This window comes from Eretmochelys imbricata, chromosome 15 (assembly GCF_965152235.1).
Source record: "Eretmochelys imbricata isolate rEreImb1 chromosome 15, rEreImb1.hap1, whole genome shotgun sequence".
Lineage (NCBI taxonomy): Eukaryota > Metazoa > Chordata > Testudines > Cheloniidae > Eretmochelys > Eretmochelys imbricata.
The window spans coordinates 3,480,278-3,502,055 of NC_135586.1; the positions used below are offsets into that span (position 1 = coordinate 3,480,278).

At 50.0% G+C, this 21,778-nt stretch overlaps 1 protein-coding gene across 3 annotated transcripts in view; it reads right to left on the minus strand.

The window, feature by feature from the left end:
* MORC2 (MORC family CW-type zinc finger 2) overlaps positions 1–21,778 on the minus strand; it is a 120,431-nt gene that overhangs the window by 18,468 nt on the left and 80,185 nt on the right. The window contains exons 13-25 of one of the 3 annotated variants that reach the window (XM_077834864.1): positions 18,344–18,484; positions 17,205–17,359; positions 16,926–17,054; positions 15,983–16,088; positions 6,335–6,467; positions 5,390–5,464; positions 4,884–5,267; positions 4,170–4,313; positions 4,018–4,072; positions 2,844–2,985; positions 2,326–2,514; positions 2,131–2,224; positions 935–1,123 (exon numbers count right to left, since the gene is read on the minus strand). In XM_077834864.1, the coding sequence (XP_077690990.1) occupies positions 935–1,123; positions 2,131–2,224; positions 2,326–2,514; positions 2,844–2,985; positions 4,018–4,072; positions 4,170–4,313; positions 4,884–5,267; positions 5,390–5,464; positions 6,335–6,467; positions 15,983–16,088; positions 16,926–17,054; positions 17,205–17,359; positions 18,344–18,484 (1,936 nt within the window). Of the gene's footprint in view, positions 1–934; positions 1,124–2,130; positions 2,225–2,325; positions 2,515–2,843; positions 2,986–4,017; positions 4,073–4,169; positions 4,317–4,883; positions 5,268–5,389; positions 5,465–6,334; positions 6,468–15,982; positions 16,089–16,925; positions 17,055–17,204; positions 17,360–18,343; positions 18,485–21,778 lie in introns of those variants that run through there. The other 2 variants (XM_077834863.1, XM_077834865.1) reach the window with 2 other exon arrangements.

Genomic DNA, 21,778 nt, shown 5'->3' on the forward strand with positions numbered 1-21,778 from the left:
CAAGGGATGTTTCTCCTCTGCCTAGCTGTTGGTATAGTCATTGACACCGGAGGACAGTGGGGTGTAAATCAGAACTCCCCAATCACTCACACAAGGGGCAGCATCACGCACCCACACACAAGGTATAAAGCAGTGAAGAATCAGGCTCTGGGAATTTAACCCCACCTGCAACATAGAACACTGAGGGCTTGGCTACACTTGCGAGTTAGAGCGCATTAAAGCAGCCCCAGGTGCCCTAGCTCACTACCCGTCCACACTGGCAAGGCACGTAGAGCGCTCTGACTCCACAACCTGGTACTCCCCCTTGGCGAGAAGATTAACGCTTGTTGCGCCTTGGCTGAAATACCCGGGGGTCAGTGTGAATGAGGTGTTGCATTACTGTGCTTTGATCAGCCTCCGGAAACCTCCATAATCCCCTTAAGTCAAGTGGCTACTCTTTTCACGGTTTTGGAATCGCTGCAGGAATGCGGATATTCCCTTTGAAAGCTCTGTTTCTGACAGCCAGCATGCTTATCTGCTCCAGGACAATGCAACCATTACGGTGGAATGCTGTGTGTGAGAGAGAGGGGGGTGGGGTGGGCGAGGTGTGTGTGTGATGCTGTCTGAACTTACAAGACAGCGTGCTGACATGCTCTCAGCCCCTCAAAAAAACTCACTCTCTCCCCTCACATACACTTGTAGCCACGCCAGTACGCTTGTGGCTGTCAGTGTTGGACCAATTGCAGCGCTTTCCCTATTGCACTCTGCAAAGGCTCGTTTAACTCAAAGCGCTCGACATCTGCAAGTGTAGCCATGCCCTGAGTTACTGAGGACCAAAGACAAAGCTGGAAGTCAAGTCGTGGGCAAAGTGAAGTCCTAACTTTCCTCAGTGTCTCAGCTGGCCCCAATCCAGTGGCACTCAGTAATTTTAATCTGCACCTGGGGTCTCACCCACCTCCTGCACTTTCTGCAGAAGTGCCACAATATTAGTCCTCAGCTTCTGCAGTTTCTCCTCTGTCTCCTTAAGTTTTCTCTCTGAGCTGCGGAGGTTTTCCTCACAGGCTTTGGCGCGGGCATCAGCACGAGTCTGATAGGAATTGCACAAGTTCTGCAGACCCATCTCGTACTGTTTGAAATATTCTTTCTGTGGGTAGACGAAAAAGTGAGTCAAAACCCTGTGACAAGGGGCAAGATCAAGAAACACCAAAGGCCCACCCCCAGCAGCATTCCCCCAACAGCTGCAATCTGCCAATAGTAATGAAGGGAACTCCAGATGCCAACCTCTGATACTGACAGGAAAACAACAGAAAGTCACCAATTAGACTGTTCATTTCTGGCTTTTACCACAAAACGTTAGACAGACAGGCTGCCCTGTCCCTCAAGAGCAGAGCCCAAAGCTCAGAGATGCACTCTAACGTGTACCCTCCCTCTATCTGCGGCCACAGAGTCCCATACACCCTGCTCCCACCACTCCATTATGGTTTCCTCCCTGATTTACTGGTAGAAGCATCTAGGCAGAGCTAAAATGAAGTTGATTTGCCTCTCAAAGGACACCACTCCTTTTATTTTAGCATCTGGTCACCATCCATCCCATTTGTTTGCATTATAAAAACTGTGCCTTCATTTGCCTGATTTAAAAAAAAAAAGAAAAAAGATGGGTGGAAAAACCCTGAGCAAATCCAGTAATAAAACCGAAAACTTTGTTTCACAGGCTAGTTAAGGTTGCCTTGTGACAACAACGTCCTAGCATTTCTAAACTTGAGCAGCATGACCCTCAGTGGATCATAAGAGGCACTTGCTGGCTCACACTCCATCCACTGACAGAGGGATGAGGAGAGGAAGAAATCAGCAGAACTCCATGATCGTTCACCATTTGGCATCCCAATAGATCTCTGAAGAGCTATGATTTGATAAAATAAACATTGTGTCCACATTTCCTCAAGAGGATGAACACTCCTGGGGATTGGTTCTGCTTTGAGCAGGGGGTTGGACTAGATGACCTCCTGAGATCCCTTCCAGCCCTGATATTCTACGATTCCAGAAACATCCATTTGACCCCTCTATTCCCAAAGCAGAGAAACCCAGGATCTGAAAATTTTCCATTTGTAGACCCAGCACAAGTTTAGTGTAAAAGAGAAGCACTGAACTCACCAGAGGAAAAGCCATCAATTCTTCTGAACTCATGGAACTCAGCTCTTTCTTAGAGATGGGAAAATTTGGAGGTAAGAAGTACCGCAAACAATTCCTACCCAAGAGAAACAAGCAGCCACAAATAGAGTTTAAAGTCTTGTTTGGAGACTGAAATACTCAGAAATCATAACTGCTGTGAGCACCAAATAAACCCACCGGAGTGTCTGGACTAGCAAATCCACAGTCTCCTGGTTGCTGCTGGGACCGGTGGTGTCTGGCTCAATTCGGGCGCAGTCTGAGGTAGAAGGCTCAGCTGCAACCTCCTCTTCCTGCTGTGTGTCTGGACTCTGATACTCTGGAGAGGGAGGCTTCATCAACCGTACATCCTCACTGCCCTTCTCTACCCTAGGGGGGTAGCAGGGAGTCACATACAGCCTTCTCCAGACTACCCAGACCCTGTTAGTAGCCCCTGCCGCAGATCTGCCGTCACTCTGACAACAGCTCCTAGATTACACTGCTTCTTCCAGAGCCACCCCCTACATACAGATGCCTGTTCCCTTCACAATCACAGAGCAGCCTTCTCCAAACATTCCCGTGTACACAACCTTCCCAACGTAAGAATGGATTATTCCTCTTCTCAGCACCTGTGAAAAGCTAACAGGGTCCCACCTCTCCTCCCTGTTGAAGGGGGAGCATCTCCAGAGCCCCCGCAGCCAAAGATAATGGTTAATTACCAGCGATCTCTTGGTGTGGTGTCTGTAGGTACGTAATCGAATTTCACCTTCCAGCGTATGGCATGCTTGCCCATCTCCACAGCTGTGACACGGCCTGTGAACCATTCCTTGTTCACTCGTACCTCCACATGCAGCCCTTTGTCTGAGACACAGAAGGGTAGGTATTAGGGGGTTTGGACTGACGCTGAAAGCACATTTCACTCAGCTTTTTCCGGAGGGAAGCTCATGCTTCCTCAGTACTCTGCTGGGAATGAACCTAAATTTACGGAGGCTAAGCTCCCGAGCTTCCCAGGTGTGGGGCAGGAAAGACTTACAGATGGAGCAGTAAAGGCATCTCTGATGCTTGTCGCTCACAGAGAATGAGCACGGCCAGGAAACACAGTTCTTAAACCCCAGAATGCAGGGCATAGTCCCAGCGGAAGAAAGGTCCCCAGAGAGAAACTAATGCTAACTAACTTACTAATTAATTAATCTATAATTACTATATACACTAGCAACAACTACATACACCTACCTACACAAACGGACAAGGCCACACTCTTAGTCAAGCTCAAAGTGCTAAGGAACAGGGATTCCTATTCAGGCCACGCAGCGGTAAGAGGGAATTGGAGAAGCACCAACCTGCACAACCTATTATCCCCTCAGCAGCGAGCACAAGGGGACACACGACGCATGTGCGGGTCAACGGACACTCCTAAGGAAAGCTTCCAGGCTCTGGCACATGGCACGCATGCACACCCACATATGGAATACATACAGTGACCATCACTCAAAGAAGAACCTAGAGTTGTCACCACCCTTCACGTGTCCTGGGAATGGGACATGAGTCACTCCCCTTTGTGGAAGTTTTTCTTGTAACCCACAACAGGGATGGGACTGCCTGGGAACAAGTGAGGGGGCTATACTCCACAGACAGCCCTGCTGACTCTCTGCTGCAGTACACCACAAACAAGGGAGACTCAACGGATTCATGCAATGAGGCCCAAAGCCTCCTTCACCGTTAATATAAATGTGCAGCCCAGAGATTACAGGTCCCAGCATGCCATATTTCAGCACTATCAAAGCAACCTTAGCCATGATCAGTTAAACTGTATGTAAATTCCTTGGGGTTGGAAAAAACATGGTCACTTCTGGCACAAACATGGTAACTCGAGTTTAATGGGTTGCTCCTCACCTTTTTGGGCTCTTTTCAGATCTGCCAGCTCCTCCTCCCCTGCACTGTCTGTGAGCTGTAAGCATAAAGAGCTCGTGTTAGCCATCTCCCAGGAAGATCATGAGAGCTCACTAGCTCCCTTCCTGCCAGAGGGAACTCACTGCAATCCTCACCTCAACCACCACCTCGTTTGAGTCCTTCTTCTCCTCTTTCACTACCACTAATTTGCCCCGTTTCGTTTTCTCCTTCTTCTGCTCCGTTTCCTCCTCAGCTCCATCCTCCATGGTGTTAAATGTCCTCTTGCGGATGCTGGAGGCCTGCTGAGAGCAAGTGATTTCTGGCTGAATCTCAAGAATGCCACCAACCATCATCCATTTCAAGAGGGTAGGCTTTCAGACGAGCTCAGTGCCTCTACAGCCGCCTAAACAAAGGAGCCAGGGTTTCAAAAGAGCTCAGCACCCAACAGCTCCGGTTAAGAACAATGGGAGCAGCTGGATGCAGAGCCATTTTGAAAATCTGACCATAAGGCTTTCTACAGAAGGTCCTAGCACATATATATCACACATATATCCATCCCATGCCACAAGGGATAGCCACAAATACCACCAGTATCCATCACCATGAACCTGTTGTCATGTTTCTACCCCATACAGGGAAATCACTGGGGTCTCACACGAAGCAGCTGGGGCAAGTGATCCCACTAAGGATAGATCGTTAAGCTCTCACCTAGCACAGTACAGTTCTTCCAACCTATGCAGTTACTATAGTGTGTGGGGGAGGGGTCTCTCACAGCTGAAGGTGAGGAAGATGCTGGGTAAACACTGGGTTTGTCCATGTTGAGGGGTAGGGCTTTGATGATTTCCCGTCCTACCAAATAATGGACTCACCTGTGGAGGTTTGAGTGCTGCAGGTTTTTTCAGCACCGGTGTCTTTATAATTTTGGGGCTGGGAGTCTCACGCTGGCTCATGGAGTTCTGCAGAAGCATGGGGGGTGGCCTCGCAACATGGATCGGTTTGGCAGGAGTCCTGACAACTGTGCTGTTGGACTTTCCCGCAGTCACGATATGCTGCTGTGTCCTGGAAGTACTAGCTTCCTCCCTGGACAGCACACTTGCCAGTTTGGGGGCGCTGATGGCTGGCCGAGCCAGGGGGGCCTTTCGCAGTTGGCTGATGGACTTGGGGGGAGGCGGCGGCCTGCTGGGAGCATTTTTAATTACATCGGGTAAAGGAGGAGATCGCGGGCGTTGAGGTCTGCTCAGTGATTGGGAGTCCTGGGAGAAGAGAGAGAGCACAGGAGAGAGGAAGAATAAAGAGTCAGGAATTGCTCACAGAATAGTTCAGTATGGCACTGGAGCATACAGGTCTGCAGCAGTACAGGAGCTGTGGTACTTACCTCCACGACAGGCCGCGTGGTCACTTCCAGAGGTAATTTCTTCAGGTCAGCTTGGGACCGGATTGGAGTAGTTTTCTGTGGTAAAAACAGGAACACGGTCATTTTAAAAGCTGTCAGCGTTTCCCTAAAACCCAACATTAGCAGGTGGTGATCATGCTGGGGAATGTTAAACGGGTTCTGCTGGCTCACTAAGGCAGGTGGCTCACCCCACATCGAACCATAAAAAAAAAAAAAAAAGGGGGAGCAGCCCAATAAAGAGAGGACATAGGCTGTGGGCTGAGCAGTCCAAAGGGAGGAGTCCAAAAAGAAGTGAAGCCTGAAGTCTGAGCTAAACTTTGTTTTACTGCTGCTCATTTTTTTAACTAAAATAAACCCCAGGAGGTGTGAGGAACAGGATTTGGACTCTAGGCAGCATATGTTCTCCAGTTCGTCCATGATGCCTCCATCGTCCAATTATTAAATTTTCAAATAAGCACCTTCATGCTTTCTCCTGTGCTGACCCTCACACGTGGGAGGAGCTCCCGATAAACATCCACAAAACGAATGCACTAACCTCCTTCAAAACACTCCTTAACATTCTCTTTTTCCATTATGCCTACAAAAAAATTTACAGTGGCTAGTCTGCTGGTATGCTGAGGCTACTGCCTATCATGCTGAAGACTACCGTCGTTGTTTCCTTGTACTCTCTAGTCTATCTGCATCTATCTGTTGTCTTGTCTTATACCTAGATGGGAATTTCCTTGGGGGAAGTGAATGGCTTTTTGTTTTGTTTCTACACAGCCTAGCACAAGGGGGCGAGGCTATGACTAGGGCTCCTAAGCACTACAGTAATACAAATAAAATGAGAGAGGGTTGAGAAAGACATTTAACTCAGCAAAATTCATTTGCCCAAGGAGGCATCTCAGATTCTCTCCACCATGCTCAGCTCTAGGTCTCTAGATTCACCTGCAGAGCCTCCAGTTTCTCCTGCTGCTGGCGAATTTTCTCCGTCAGCTGCTTCTGCTTCTCCTCTTGTGATCTGATGTCTTTTTTCAGTGTTCCCAGGGGTACCTTCTGCTTCTGCTCTGAAGCTTCACACCTACAGTAGAGAAAATGATAATAGCCAAGCTCAGCAAGAGACCAAAACGTGAGTTACAACAAACTTTTACAGTTAGGGAGAGCAATATCGGCCTCAAGGAAACCTAGCTGTTTCCCTATTACTGCAATACCCTAATCTCAAGGACAATCAGAAAGATTCACAGATTGTAGCCAGGCAGAAATGCATACACAGCTTACTGGCTTTACAATTGAAGGGTTAAAAAAAGTCTTTAAAATAAACCTATTTACGCTGGGAGCCCACTGGCATGAGCCGCCCATTCAGAAAGCAGGAGCCACACAGGGAAATGCCACAGGCAACTATTCCAGCCAATGATGCCTCCAACTGTCAGTTCCTTCATTACTGCTGACAACTGAGGAGATCCCTCTGGCTACCATTACAGAGCCCCTTTTAACTGGTTTTCCATCTATTCCTGAATTTTAAAGCTGACTGGCACCAATTTTCTTGCCCATCAGTTCTACTGCAGAGGGTGATACTTTATGGGTTAATGATCTGGTATTTCTCTATTTTCCGTACAGAAACTTTGCCCTGGCTACCACAAACCCCATGAAAGGTCTCTGTGGTGCTTCTGCTTGGTAGCGTCTTGAGGCAGGTAGCCTTGCTCGCCTCAGACTGTCCTCGAACGTACTCTACACTGATAGTTTTAGACTCCACACTTGGCCTGTTGTGCATATGCCAGACTCCAGCGGCTTAATTCGTACTGCAACCTGACTGGTGTTGATGTGTGTGTCGTGGTTTGCGCTGGAGTTTACAAGCTGTGGAGACTGAGCTTCACCGAGAACACCTTAGAACAGCTGCCATGGGAGGACGGTGAGGACTCCTCTTCCCTATGCCAGTGCACTGAAGGAACACCATTAAGGAAACACCTGTGCTGAGGCAGTCTCCCTTGAGGAGAGGGTAGCAGAAAGTGGTCAATGTGGTGGACAGATCAGTGTCCTCCCTCATGCTAACGAACAAAGGGGAAGGGTGATGAGTAGCTTGAACCATACTATGGATGTTGTCCCATGGCCATAAATGCATTGGGAATACCCAACACATGCATTAGAAAAATCTCTTTGACCCTAGAGATCCTTGTGGAGGCAAGCAACACTGGGACGTCTGCAGGCGACTTCTAGGCCTCTCTGATAAACAGGCCAGTGTAAAGCTATTATAGCTTACTGGATCCTTCTCTTTCCTGAACTTCTGCTAGGGCCCTTCCTAGTTTAGGTACTGTATTTAAAGCATATGGAAGTTGTCTTCCCCAGTGGATGCAAAAGGTGTTCCATCAGGCAGTCCAGGGAAAATATCCAATTAGGAATGGGTTTACAAACGCTGCCCATCCAGATTACAGTGATCAGATGTGTTCACCTGTGCTGCAGAGCCCACACAGACATACACTATACCCAGGGATCCTGGCAGCTTTGTTAATGAGAACACCCCAAATTTTGGAGAGGAGGGCAGTCCCCGGTGCTCTAAGGACTTTCAGACACTGGGTAATCCAGAGAGCGATCCCCTCACTAACATGGACAATCAGCCCACTGCACTGTGTATAAGGAAAACATGGCTGCAGACAGTTGGAGTCCATTAATGATATAATCTCATGAATACTTTCTTAATCGGAGAGTATTGGATTAAATCTTTCTCCAGTGGGAATACAAGAGATGGATCTCCTAGGCTGCCTGTGCAGATTTCTATTCTTGGCTTTAGGAAGAGACTGTTTTAGCATGGAACACTTCTCTCCATTGGGGAAGGAGACTCCTCGCTGTTTTTCCATCCGTCATTAGGTTGCAATGGTCCTGGAAAGAATTCAGGAGGAACTGAAGGATCCGATAACCCAACAGCCTTCCGTGGGCCAAGGTCTGGTTCCTAATTCTGTGGCAGATACCCAAAGACGAATTTATCAGGCAAAGAGTCTAGCCTCAGATCCTCAATCAAAGCCAGTGCACCTTGCTGCCCCCAGCTTAGCAGCTCTGTCCCTGAGAAAAGACAGTTACCTTTTCCATAACTGGTGTTCTTCAAGATGTGTTGCTCATGTCTATTCCACAATAGCTGTGCATGCTCGCCATGTGCACCGGTGCTGGAAGTTTTCCCCCAAACAGTAACAGAAGGGGAGCCCCCATAGCGACCCCTGGAGGGGCGCCTCCATGGCATGGTATAAGGGGTGCTATGCGCTCCCCCCACCTTCAGTTCCTTCTTGCAGGACAACTCCAACAGAGGGGAAGGACAGTGGGATGTGGAATAGACATGAGTAACACATCTCGAACACCAGTTATGGAAAAGGTAACTGTCTTTTCTTCAAGTGATTGCTCATATGTATTCCACAATAGGGGATTCCAAGCTATATCTGTTGGAGGTGGGTAGGAGTTCACAAACTCTCGGGACGGAGCACGGCCCTGCCGAAGCCGAACCCGGTGTCCTCCCTGGTCTGGGAGACGATCGCATGATGTGAGGTGAACATGTGAACTGAAGACCAAGTGGCAGCCCTACAAATGTCCTGAATGGGGACATGGGCCAAAAAGGCAGCCGAGTCCTGAACCCTAATCGAGCACAGCCTCACAATTGGTGGCGGAGGGATTCTCGCCAGGTCGTAACTGGTAAAAAGCCAGAGCCCTTCTCACATCCAGCATGTGGAGGCGGTAATCCTCACTGGACACATGGGGCTTGGGGCAGAGGACTGGCAGAAAAATGTCCTGACTCATCTGATAAGCGGAGACCACCTTCAGGAGGAACGAAGGGTGTGGGAGGAACTGGACCGTACCTTTATGAAACGCTGTGTACGGGGGCTCGGAGGTCAGTGCCCTGAGTTCCAAGACCCGCTTAGCCAACATGATTGCTACCAGGAAGACTACCCTCCATGAGAGGTGCGACCAGGAGCACATAGCTAGTGGCTCAAATGGGGGGCCCCGTGAGGCAGGTCAACACCAGGTTTAGGTCCCACTGTGGGACTGGGGGCCTAACATATGGGAAGAGACGATCCAATCCCTTAAGGAATCGGCCAGTCATAGCATGGGAGAATACCGTGTGGCCCTGCACCGGTGGGTGGAAGGCTGATATGGCCGCCAGGTGCGCCTTGACTCTAAGTGAAGGAGATAGTCCAGAATCAGCTGGATTGGGGTAGCCACCAGAGAAACACCCTGCTCATCCACCCATCTGGAAAACTGAGTCCACTTTGCCAAGTAGGCTCGGCGCGTGGAGGGTCGCCTGCTTTCCAAGAGGACGTGCTGAACCCCTTCTGAGCACATCCTTATCTCCTGGCCTAACCATTGAGCAACCACACCGTGAGGTGGAGTGCCGCTAGGTTGGGGTGGAGGAGGCAGCAATGGGAGAGTAGGTCTGGGCGGGACAGCAATGGCCACAGCAAGGTGACTGCCAGCCCCATGAGGATCCTGTACCAATCCTGCCTGGGTCATGCCAGGGCAATCAGAAGGACCCGGGCCTTTTCTGTCTATCTTTTCCAGGACCTCGCCAATCAGCGGGATGGGGGAAAGGCATAGAGAAACTGGCCTGACCAGGACAGGAGGAAGGAATCTGAGATAGCGCCCCGTCCCAGCCCCCCTGGAGCAGAACCGGGGATAGCGACAGTTCTGCCGAGTCACGAACAGGTCCACCTGGGGAATTCCCCACACTTGGAAAAGTCCATGCACCACCTCTGGGTGAAGAGACCACTCGTGTTGAGAGGAGAAGTCCCTGCTCAAGCGATCTGTCCGTGAGTTCCGGGCGCCCAGTAGGTGGTAGGCCAGTAAGCAGATGCTGTGGGCTATACAAAAGTCCCACAGCCTGAGGGCTTCGTGGCAGACGATCGGGCCCCGCCTTGCCTACTGATGTAAAACAGAGGCCGTGTTGTCTGTGAGAACCCTGACCACACGGCCCTCTAGGTGTGAGTGGAAGGCCATGCACACCAGCTGTACCACCCTGAGCTCCTTGACATTTATGTGGAAGGTCAGGTCCTGAGCCGACCACAGACTCTGGGTCTCAACTTTCCTCACATGGGCCCCCATCCCAAGTTCGACGTGTCAGACACCAGTTTCAGCAACAGGGCCCTACTCCTGAACAGGACCCCATGGAGTATGTTTCCTGGAAAGGACCACCATCACAGGGAGGCAATCACTGGCTTGGGCACCGTGGGGACCTTTTCCATCCTGTCCCTGGCCTGGGAGAACTCTGAGGCCAACCAGAGCTGGAGGGGCCTCATCCTCAGTCTGGCGTGACAGGCCACACATGTGCACGCCGACATGTGACCCAAGAGCTGGAGGCACGGTCTGAATGTGGTCTCCAGAAACCTTGTGACCGTGTTGGTAAGTCCCCTCAGGGTCTCGAACCTGACTGGTGGGAGGAAGGCTCTGGCTGTCGAGGTGTCCAGGACCGCCCCGATAAACTCTATGCATTGAACCGGGACTAATGTGGACTTGGTGTTGTTTACCAACAGGCCCAAAGTGGTGCACATGGACAGAAGGAGTGCCACATGATCCCGCACCTGCGACCAGGAGCTGCCCTTGACCAACCAGTTGTCCAGATACGGGAAGATCTGGACCCCCCGGTGCCTGAGGTAGGCTGCTACCACCAACATACATTTTGTGAATACCCTGGGGGCAGTGGACAGGCCAAATGGGAGGAGGACCGTAAATTGGTAGTGTTCCTGCCCCACCGTGAAATGGAGGAAGCATCTGTGCCCCTCGAATATATGAATGTGGAAGTACGCGTCCTGCAGATCGAGGGCGGCGTACCAGTCCCTGGGATCCAGGGAGCGGATGATGGAGGCCAGGGAGACCATGCGGAACTTGAGCTTCACCATGTACTGGTTCAGACCTTGCAGGTCCAAGATGGGCCTGAGCCCCCCTTTGGCGTAAGGAAATAGCGGGAGTAGTACCCCTTGCATTTGAACTCCCCCAGCACCGCTTCTAGGCCCAGGAGCCACCCCACCTCCTACTCAAACAGAGCCTCGTGAGAGGGGTCCTCCAGGAGGGACGGGGGCAGAGGGTGGTTGGGAGGGGTGGAAGTAAACTGGAGGGTGTAGCCCCAGGAGATGGAGTTGAGGACCCATCAGTCTGAGGTCAGCTACGACCACTCTGGGAGGAAAACACACAACCGATTGGAGAAGGAAACTTTACTGAGGGTGGATCCCTGATGAGAACTTGCAGGGAGCCCCTGGGCGTCCCATCAAAACTGCCTTTTCTCTGCCTACTTGCCCTTGGAGGACCCAGGCTGGGGGGCAGGTCGAGACTGCCTCTGTAGGCGCTTCTTGTTGTCCTGTGACTTTTTTGCGGTCTTGTATTTTGAGCGGGTGGCCTGGGCAGGAGTCTGCTGCGGCTTGAACTTAGGTTTAGCCGGAGCCGGAATACAGAGACCCAGAGTCTGGAGCGGCGTGCGGGAGTCTTTCAGGCCACGCAGCTTTGTATCCGTTTCTTCTGCAAACAGAGCTTTGCTGTCAAATGGAAGGTCCTGCAGGGAGGTCTGCGCCTTGCTGGACAGCCCAGAAAGCAGGAGCCATGGTGCCCTTCTCATGCACACCACAGAGGCCATGTCCATTGCATCCGAAGCTGCCTGCAAGGTTGCCCTGGCAGCCGCTTTACCCTCCTCCACCAGCGCTTTGAACTCCTTCCTGTCGCACTCCTGGAGAGAATCCTCGAACTTGGACAGGGAGCCCCATAGATTGAACTCATACTGGCCCAGGAGAGCCTGGTGGTTCGCCACCCGTAACTGGAAGCTCGAGGATGAATAAATTTTTCTTCCAAATGAATCCAGCCTCCTTGAATCTTTTTTTTTTGGGGTAGGGGCCGGTTGGCCCTGCCGTTCCCTGTGGTTGACCGACTCGACCACCACGGAGTTAGGAGCAGGGTGGGTGTACAAGTATTCATGACCCTTGGCGGGCACAAAATACTTGCTTTCCACTCTCTTAGAGATGGGGGCCAATCAGACTGGGGTTTGCCACAGGGCATTTGAAATTTTTGCCACCCCTTCATGGAAAAGTAAGGCCACCCTGCCCAGTGCCGAGGTGGACAGTACATTAAACAGGGAGTCCAAGGGTTCCTCCACCTCCTCTGCCTGGAGGTTGAGGCTTGATGCCATTCTCTTAAAGAGTTCTTGGTGGGCCCAAAAGTCCTCCTACAGGACGGAGGGAGGAGGGGCCGTAATTGCCTCATCAGGAAAGGGCGAGGAGGCTGATGGGGTACTTTGCGTGTCCACCGGCACCGGAGGATCCACCACCTGCTCAGTCTCCGGGCACGGTGCCGAGGATGTATGTCCCACCGACTCCTTCCTCATAGGTCTGGAGAGGGAGGCCGATGGTCCTTCTGAGGCTCCGATCACTGAGTGAGTCCCCACCGGGGGCTGCATCGGGGGCCACGGAGCCCACTGGTACCATTGGGCCGGCCACGGGGCCCAGTGCCACTACACCTACTGTGGCAGCGGCGGAGCTGTCTGTTCGGCTTGGCCCATCAATAGAAAACTTCGAATGGAGGCTGGGCTCACATACGACCTGCCACTGTCCCTGGACGGGGAGGAGAGGCGGTGCCGGGAGCGATGTCGACCATGGGACCGCGATCCCAACGTGAAGGACCAGTACCGTCGGTAATAGCTGCTCTGCGATCGGCTCCGGCGGGCGGGCCGGCAATTGACGCCTGGGGCTGCGGGGGCAGTGCCATGGCGGGGTCCTGGAGCGGGATGACAAACGGGAACGGTGTCGACATTCGTGTCATGACTGGCTGCAATAGCCCCTCCAAGACGAGGACCTTTGGCGTCATCTGCCTCAGTCCCATCGGTGTTCGTTCCTCGAGGCGGAGCGGTGCTGGGAGTCTCTGACAAATGGAACCCAGCCAGACAACCTGGTGGGAGTTGAGGACAACCCATGTGGACTTTGCACAGAACGGTTGCTGGGCGGCAAACAGCGTCAGGAACGTTCCCTTGACCGAGACCAGTACCGAGACAGGGCAACTGCGGAGATCCCAGCGGTGGCTTGCCTCTGGAGTGTGGGGCCGACATCAGCGGTGCTCCTGGTACCAGCATGGACATGACATCCTAGGCCACTTGCAAGGCCTCTGGTGTGGAGGGCATCCGGACATCTGGGGAGGCCCGCTCCAAATGAGCCGGGCTACTTCGCTCGACTTGAGTCGGAGGCCTAGAGGCTGGTGGGGGATCGAGGACTGTCCAACATGGGTCTAGCCTCTGTCCCAGGTTTACTACGGTGCTGCGGCGAAGGCGGCCTCTTCCTAGCCTTCTTGGCATGCCCCGCGGACAGGGAGCGGTGCCGACTAATTGATGGCTCCAAAGGGTCGCTGCACACCTACACCACGGAGCACAGTGCTGACTCAGAGCGGTCCTCCAGAACTGGGGTCAGCACCAACTCTATCAGAGTAGCCTACTGTCCCTTTCTCTCTTGGTCCGAGGCTTAAACTACTTGCAAATCTTGCAGCTATCACTGAGATGGGTTTCCCCCAAACAGTACAAATAGTCTGCGTGCAGATCACTTTACTGGCATACGTTGCCTACAAGTGTCGCACGACTTAAAACTCTTAAAACCCGGGCACTCTAGCTAAACTAAACTAATCAATTAACCAACTACAGGTACCACACACTGAATGAACAAGCAGTTCTGGGGACGAGCTACAGCAAAGCTGGAGCAGAGCAGTTCCGGAGCACCTACACTGGGGGCAAGAAGGAACTGAGGGTGGGGGGGAACGCACAGCACCCCTTATACCGCGCCATGGAGGTGCCACTCCAGGGGTCGCTAGGGGCGCTCCCCTATGGGTACTGCTAGGGGAAAAACTTCCAGCACCGGTGCATGTGGCGAGCACACACACCTCTGGTGGAATACACATGAGCAATCACTCGAAGAACTCGGCTCATGAAAAGGCAAAGACCTCCAAATAAGTGAGGCCAACCTGCAAGTCCCTCCACTGTGCATGTAAAGGTTTACAGCAGGGTACAAACAGATCTTATTCCTAGTAGCAGTGTCTTTAGCTCTAAGAGCTGCTAAGTTTCAGGTACTAATAACCAGCCTTAGAGGAGACTTTACAAGGATAAGTCTGATTCATCACAATGTCTAAGTTTTATTCACATGGTGGTGTTAGTGTTCTAACCTTAATAAACCTATCATACTGTCAACAAACTGTTCATGCCACAGGACTATCCCAGCGAGGCCCTCCTCCACACTGTCAGAAGCAGTTAAGTCTGAAGAGTTCTACTTGAAACAGATTAGAAGCACCACAGTTCACGCAACTCTTAGTTTACTAGATACCAGTTCTTCGTGTATGAAGACTTCTATCGCATTCCTCACTATTATGGCCTAGCTCATGTTTCCCTCATATCAAACATTTTTTCCTGCCAATCTCAGGGATGCTGCAGTGTACAGAGGTTTGCACTCTAGCGATGATTCACCCTACATAAAAGGAATGGGTCTCCATTTAAGTTTCCACAAAATAGGGGAGCACAAGTTCTCTCACCTCCTAAAGTTTTTATTTAATTCAGGAACTTTCTTATTCTGAGCTAGCTAAGGTGGCTATTTTGTTCAACTCATCCTCAAGTATTTCTGTATTTAGACTTCATGCTTGTCTGGAGGTTTCTCTCCTTCCCCCAAACAAATCACCAATAAAGCTAAATTCTGGCTTACTTAATATGGCCTTTATCACTGCCTGTGTGGTTCTTCGTTTCCATTTGAAACACCCCTTGACCTACTTATTTTCCAAGACTGGGAATCCTATGATAATAGCATATTTAAGGAAACAGAATTACAGGTAAGTAATTTATCCTTCTTTAAAAGACATCTCAGAATTCTCTTATCCACCACCCCTCTAATAGGGATTCTGAATTTTCTTCCTCCCTGGAAAGTGAATCTACCATTGAGACTGTGTGTGTGTTAGTGTTTTTATGGAGGTGCTGACCAACTCCATAGCTAAGGCTAAGTTCCATTTTGCACTTAAAGCAGAGATTCAGACTTTGTTTTTATGAAAAAATACAACCCATCCCCCCCAAATTTGTGTGCTTACTTTGAGTACAGAATGAATTAATTGAAAATTAGTCCTTTAAGAAATTTAGCACCTACGTCAGGCTTTTATTTTCCTGGATGTTAACAGAATTACACAGACACTTCACACTTTCCATGTAGTTAAAATTAATTGAATTTATCCAGCATTTTGCAACCCTTAACTTGTAGCCTCAGCTTTGTTCTGTGGATGTCCCCAGTCATTAGCCCAACACCACTCTTAGCTTCAGACATCCCAACTGAAATCAACAAAAGTGTGTGTGTGGGGGGGAAAGCAGGAAGGTCCCCCCAGAGGAAGAAAGCCTCAAAGAAGATAATCCCTCATTTGCGTTGACTCAAACGAACAACAGCGTTGCCATCAGGGACATCAACTGGCTCACTGAGGCTCATTTTCAGTAGAAACATCCGGATTCACTGGGATTGTGAGCAGAATCTTCTGATGTAGGCAGAATGCCATTAGCTACCCAGTCAAGTGCCCAGAACAGCATGGCAAAAGGTACATTAACGCCAATTCCCTACCATGGCCCGCATTCATACTCACCTATCCTGCTCAGGGTCAGGGTTCATGGAGCACACCCAAGTATCCGGGTATTCCTTCTCCACGGAGCTCAGCTGGAATGGGAGGGTCCGCCATTTCAAACACATATCTGTTACACAGAACACACTACACAGTCAGCACACAGATTCTAAGCCATCCACATAGCCTGTCCTCTGGGTCCACAGCAAGCACATTTAGCTGTTGAGGACCTCACGACTTTCCAGGGCATTAGTCTGGTGACAACAACCCTTTCCAGCTGCTGGAGCACTTGGCATCAGGGACCACCTTCCATGTCCCTCCAAGACACTCCACTGTGTTGCAAAGTTTTGTTTTCTTTTAAAAAACAAAACCATAAAAATAACTGAAATGGTGATCAAGAAGGCTGAAACCAGTTAATGCCCAGGGTCTCCTTTAGTGACAAGAAAGACAATTGTGTGGGATGTTCCCATTTGATACTCAGGCTATTCCCACTTATAGGGAGGGAACACTCCCAAATGTCCTAGAAAATGTAGCACGGGGGGTGGGGGGGGAGGAGGAAGGCGAGAACTGAAGTGCAGTTCTGTCCTAGTGAGGGATTGTAAAAATGGCCCTGTGCAGCTTTATGTTCAGCCCCTCTGTGATGACTACTCCGTATTCCCAGCTTACAGATAAGACTATTAAAAAAAAAAAAAAAAATTTAAACTGCCAGCCTCAAAATCTCTCTGGGCTCTGAATATCTGGCTTGTGCATCGTCACCAGAAAGATATCTGGTTATGAAGCATGAGTCAGAAAAGCATCCAGCTCCCAGAGCTGTATGGGCTTTGTTGGGTAGCAGAAAAACTAACTAGCTATCTCCTGCCCATGAGCTGCTTTGCCTTCTGAACAGTAGTTTCTATTCCCTAGCCCACATGGCAGAACAATCTCCTAATCCCAGCCACCCTGCTCCCTCTGCCTGGTAGAGACGCACCGCACTGAATTGTGGTGGGAATCTCCATGGCTCGTCGGCGTTTGTAGCGCAGATCACTTGAGGGAGGTTGGTTCCAGTTTGCTGATAAATAGCCAAATTCATCCCAAAACTTGATTATACCTCTCTGGGCTGAAGAAAAACAGAACAAGAACATTCATCATGCTGCCACTATCAGCAGCATGAATATGAAGTCCTCCTTCTCTGGTAAGCTCTACCCCCTGTCCCACCAGCCACCCAGAGTCCCCTCCCCATCCCTGTCAAGTTGTGAAGCCTCATTACCAATAGCAACATCCTTCCAGTACTGAGCCAAGTGGTCCCCCATCGCCCTCAGCAAGTGTCGATACTCTTTAGCATCTGCAAAGTCCTGTTTATTGTGGGTGGGCTCCAGAACCAAGTAGGGTATGTCCACCACTCCTACCACTCCACCACATGCCCTGGGGGTGAGAAATAACTGTAACACTGTACACTGCTAACACCCACCAAGATACTTGTCCAAGGGAGCAGCATTGAACCACCACCAGTACCAATCACCGACTGCAACCAGTTGGCTCACTGAGTACCTCCTGCAGCAATATGCGTTTCAGACAGTGAAACCCTGGTGCTGCTTTTTCCAATATTAATATGGTATCAACCCCTTAACACCACAGATTTAGGGCTGTATTCTGAAGAAAGTTTTCTAGTGTGAAATGTCCACACCTGGGGGAATTCTGTGCCAAAAAATTAAGAATTCTACACAATATTTTAAACTTCTGTATATTTTATTTGTCAAAAACAACACAATATAATCATCAGGAGTCCCAGTCACCGTGGGACTAACAGCAGGAATATGGCTGGGCTGCCATTACTGTTCCCTGCACGTGTGGGTTGCCATTATTTTTTCCCCCCACACAGAAATCAAATTCTGCAGGAAAAAAATAAAATTCTGTGGGGAACATTAATTCTGCACAAATTCTGCATTGCGCAGAATTCCAGCAGGAGTAAATGTCTTTGTTTTCCTCACTGTGCACAAAAAGGGATCTTTGCTTTCAAGTATTGAATGTTCAACTAGCCCCAATAATCCTGCCTTGCCCTAAGGGTTAGTCTTCTTAGTGACAGAGAAGTGGTTAGTAAGTAGTGAGGAACTGTCAACTTTCATTTGGCACCTCTGGGAAGGGCTCAGTACCAAATGCTGGCAGAGCAGAAAAACCTTATGTCACTGCAGGGCAAACTCCTGTCTCTGCATGCAGAACTTCATTTTTACTGGGAAATCTGGGGCTTTAAATTACATAATAAAACAAAACAGACTATGACTGTGGCTGATACTGAGTGACTGTACTGTATACGGAGGGAATGGTTCATGCTGCCTCCCTAGCTCTGTTGTATAAGCTAATTTCAGTCCTAAGCCAAGGGAACTCTGACGATTTCTGAAAGGAACTCACATGCCACCCTCCAGCTGTGGGCCAACCTTCTCATACATCTTAATCAGCCGACTGCAGTTATAGATGAACATGCCATCCAAATCCCGCTGTTCGATATTCACCCCAAAGATGAAGTTCAACTCTTTAGGCTCCTTCAGTGCCCTGGAACAAGAGGCAGCAGGAATCAGAAACCTCCATGGTATACAGAGAAGAAACCCCCCCCTACCCCCAGCCCAAGTGACCTAGACCAGCTCTTTGCAACATCCAGGGATGCTAAACCAACAGCCATAAAATGCCCACTACTTCTGTCCTTATGTATTTCCTGATGATGTCACTGTTTACATTTTTTAAAAATTATTTACTGAATTCAAATTACAGGTTACATTTTGCAACACTGACACGTACATTTGTTGAGCTAACTATAGAACTGGCACATCATACTTTTTGACGTTTTTTGAAGGGGTCATGGTTCTAGCTTCTGGTCCAAGTATTTTTCTTTTAAGATGTCAAGGCAAAGGAGTTAGATTTGATCAGAGTCTGTAACTTGTCTATATGTTTTGTAGCAGATTATGCCCTTTAATGGTAACACATTCATTGTTTCATGATTTGTGGCTTGCAGAACATGCTAACTGTGCTTTGAAGGCAAAACTGGACTCAAATGTTTCAGTACATACATAGCATTATACCCAACAATTTTAGTACATAGCCCTTGGATTTCCTGGGGATGAGGGCTTACATTATTATGGATACTTATTTTGGAATACTGTTCCAACAGATTTTAAGCTGCAGACATACCCACACAGCACACAGAGCAGAGCTCCTTTCTAGGCATTATGGGCCAAATTTTCAGGAGAATTCCACTTCCATATAGGTACTTAAATAAAATGCATAGATTTTCAGCAAGCAGCTTCAGTGAAAATCTGTCTCCAGTTGTAACTGCTGAGCACTTTTGAAAAAGTGACCCCACATCTTTGACTACTGGGGATTATACCGGTTGGCATGTAGAAAAAAAAACGGTTACTCACCTTCTCGTAACTGTTGTTCTTCGAGATGTGTTGTTCACATCCATTCCAATCAGGTGTGTGCACACTAGCCGGAAGATTTTTCCTTTAGCAGCATCCGTAGGGTCAGCCTCGGTGCCTCCTGGAGTCACGCCTTCATGGCACCTAATATGAGGCCCTACCGACCCACCTTAGTTCCTTCTTACCGGCTACTCCGACAGAGGGGTAGGAGGGTGGGTATTGGAATGAACATGAACAACACATCTTGAAGAACAACAGTTACAAGAGGGTGAGTAACTGTTTTTTCTTCTTCGAGTGCTTGTTCCCATCCATTCCAATCAGGTGACTCAAAAGCCCAAGTTTAGGAGGTGGGGTCGGAGTCATCCACTGATTGTAGCACCGCTCTCCCAAAGGCCGCATCGTCTCTGGCTTGCTGGGTGATTGCGTGGTGAAAGTGTGTATGGAGGACCACGTTGCTGCTCTGCAGATTTCCTGGGTGGGAACCTGCGTCAAGAATGCTGAAGAGGAGGCCAGAGCCCTGCAGGAGTGCGCGGTGATTGAAAGAACGGGCACCTTTGCCAAGCGGTAACACTCCCGTATCCATGACATGATCCATGAAGAGCTATGTTGAGCGGGGACAGGAAGACCTTTCATTCTGTCCGCCATTGCCACGAATAACTGCTCCAATTTTCTGAACAGCTTCATTCTCTCCATGTAGAATGCTAGCACTCTGCGGACATCCCTGGAGTGCAGCTTAGGGTAGAATACAGGGAGGAAGATGTCCTGGTTGATGTGAAATTGTGAGACAACCTTTGGGAGAAAAGCCGGGTGAGGCCTGAGCTGAACCTTGTCCTTATGGAATACAGCGTAAGGGGGCTCTGATCTTAGGGCCCTGAACTCAGACACCCTCCTAGCTGAGGTTATCGCTACCAGAAACGCCACCCTGTCTGAGAGATAGAATGGGGAGCATGTCACCAAGCGCTCAAATGGCGATGCCATAGTCTGGAAAGGACCAGATTGAGGTCCCAAGCTAGGACAGGCTGTCGGACCCGCTGATATAGCCTGTCGAGACCTTTAAGGAAACGGTTGACCATTGGGTTAGCAAAGACCGAGAAGCCCTCTGCGCCTGGGTGGAAAGTGGAGATGGCCGCCAAATGAACCCTTATGGACGACATGGACAGCCCCTGCTGCTTGAGAGGGAGAATATAGTCCAGTATAAATTGCACCGAGGCGAGCGTCGGGGACGGAAGGTGCTGCACCAACCAGATTGAAAATCTCTTCCACTTGGCAAGGTAGATAGCTCTTGTGGAGGGTTTCCTGCTGCCAAGGAGAACTGGTCTGACCTGATCAGACCAAGAGAGCACCACTGTGTTCAGCCATGCAGCTTCCATGCTGTGAGGTGGAGCAACTCTAAGTTCAGATGTTGGAGGCAGGTGTGTTCCTGCATTATTAAGTCCGGGAACAGCGGCAGGGTGACCGGGGTTTCCATGGACATTTCCAGGAGTGATGTGTACCAGTGCTGGTGGGGCCAGCTTGGAGCTATCAATATCACCAAAGCTTGGTCCCTGCGAATCTTGAGGAGCACCTTGTGAACAAGAGGGACAGTTGGGAACGCATATAGGAGATGACCTCCCCATGGGAGGAGGAATGCGTCCGTGATTTAGCCCGGGCTGTGACTGAGGAAGGAGCAGAATCGCTGACACTTCCTGTTGCGTCACTTAGTAAACAGGTCTATTTGGGAAAAGCCCCATCGATGGAAAATTGAGTTTACTACGTCCAGGTGAAGGGACTACTCGTGGCCATGAAACGACCTGCTGAGACAGTCCGCCAGCTCGTTCTGTATTCCAGGGAGGTACAATGCTTGGAGGTGTATTGAGTGCTCTACACAGAAGTCCCACAGCACAAGTCTTCCTGACACACGGGAGAGGAGCGTGTACCCCCTGTTTGTTGGTATAAAACATTGCCGTGGTGTTGTGTATCAGTCCTGACAGACACACATCTCCCTGCTAGGTGGGTTCTGAAAGTCTGGCATGCCAGGCACGCTGCTCTCAGTTCCCTGACATTCATGTGTAGAGCGAGTTCCGCCTGAGATCAGAGGCCTTGTGTTCTGAGGTCTCCCAAATGTGTCCCCCAGCCCAAGTCTGACACGTCTGTCACTAGCAAGAATGATGGGTCAGGGCTAGTGAAGGGGACTCTTGCACCTACCACCTGTGGGTTGAGCCAGCACAGGAGGGAGTCAAGTGCTGGGCGAGGCAGGGTTATAATCCTATCCGGACTGGCCAATACACTGACACTAGCCACAACTGAAGTGGTAGAAATCTGAGTCTAGCACACTGTACTACAGGGATCAGAAACGTTTGGCATGCGGCCCGCCAGGGAAAGCCACTGGCAGGCAGGGCCGGTTTGTTTATCTGCAGCATCAGCAGGTTTGGCCGATCACAGCTGCCACTGGCCG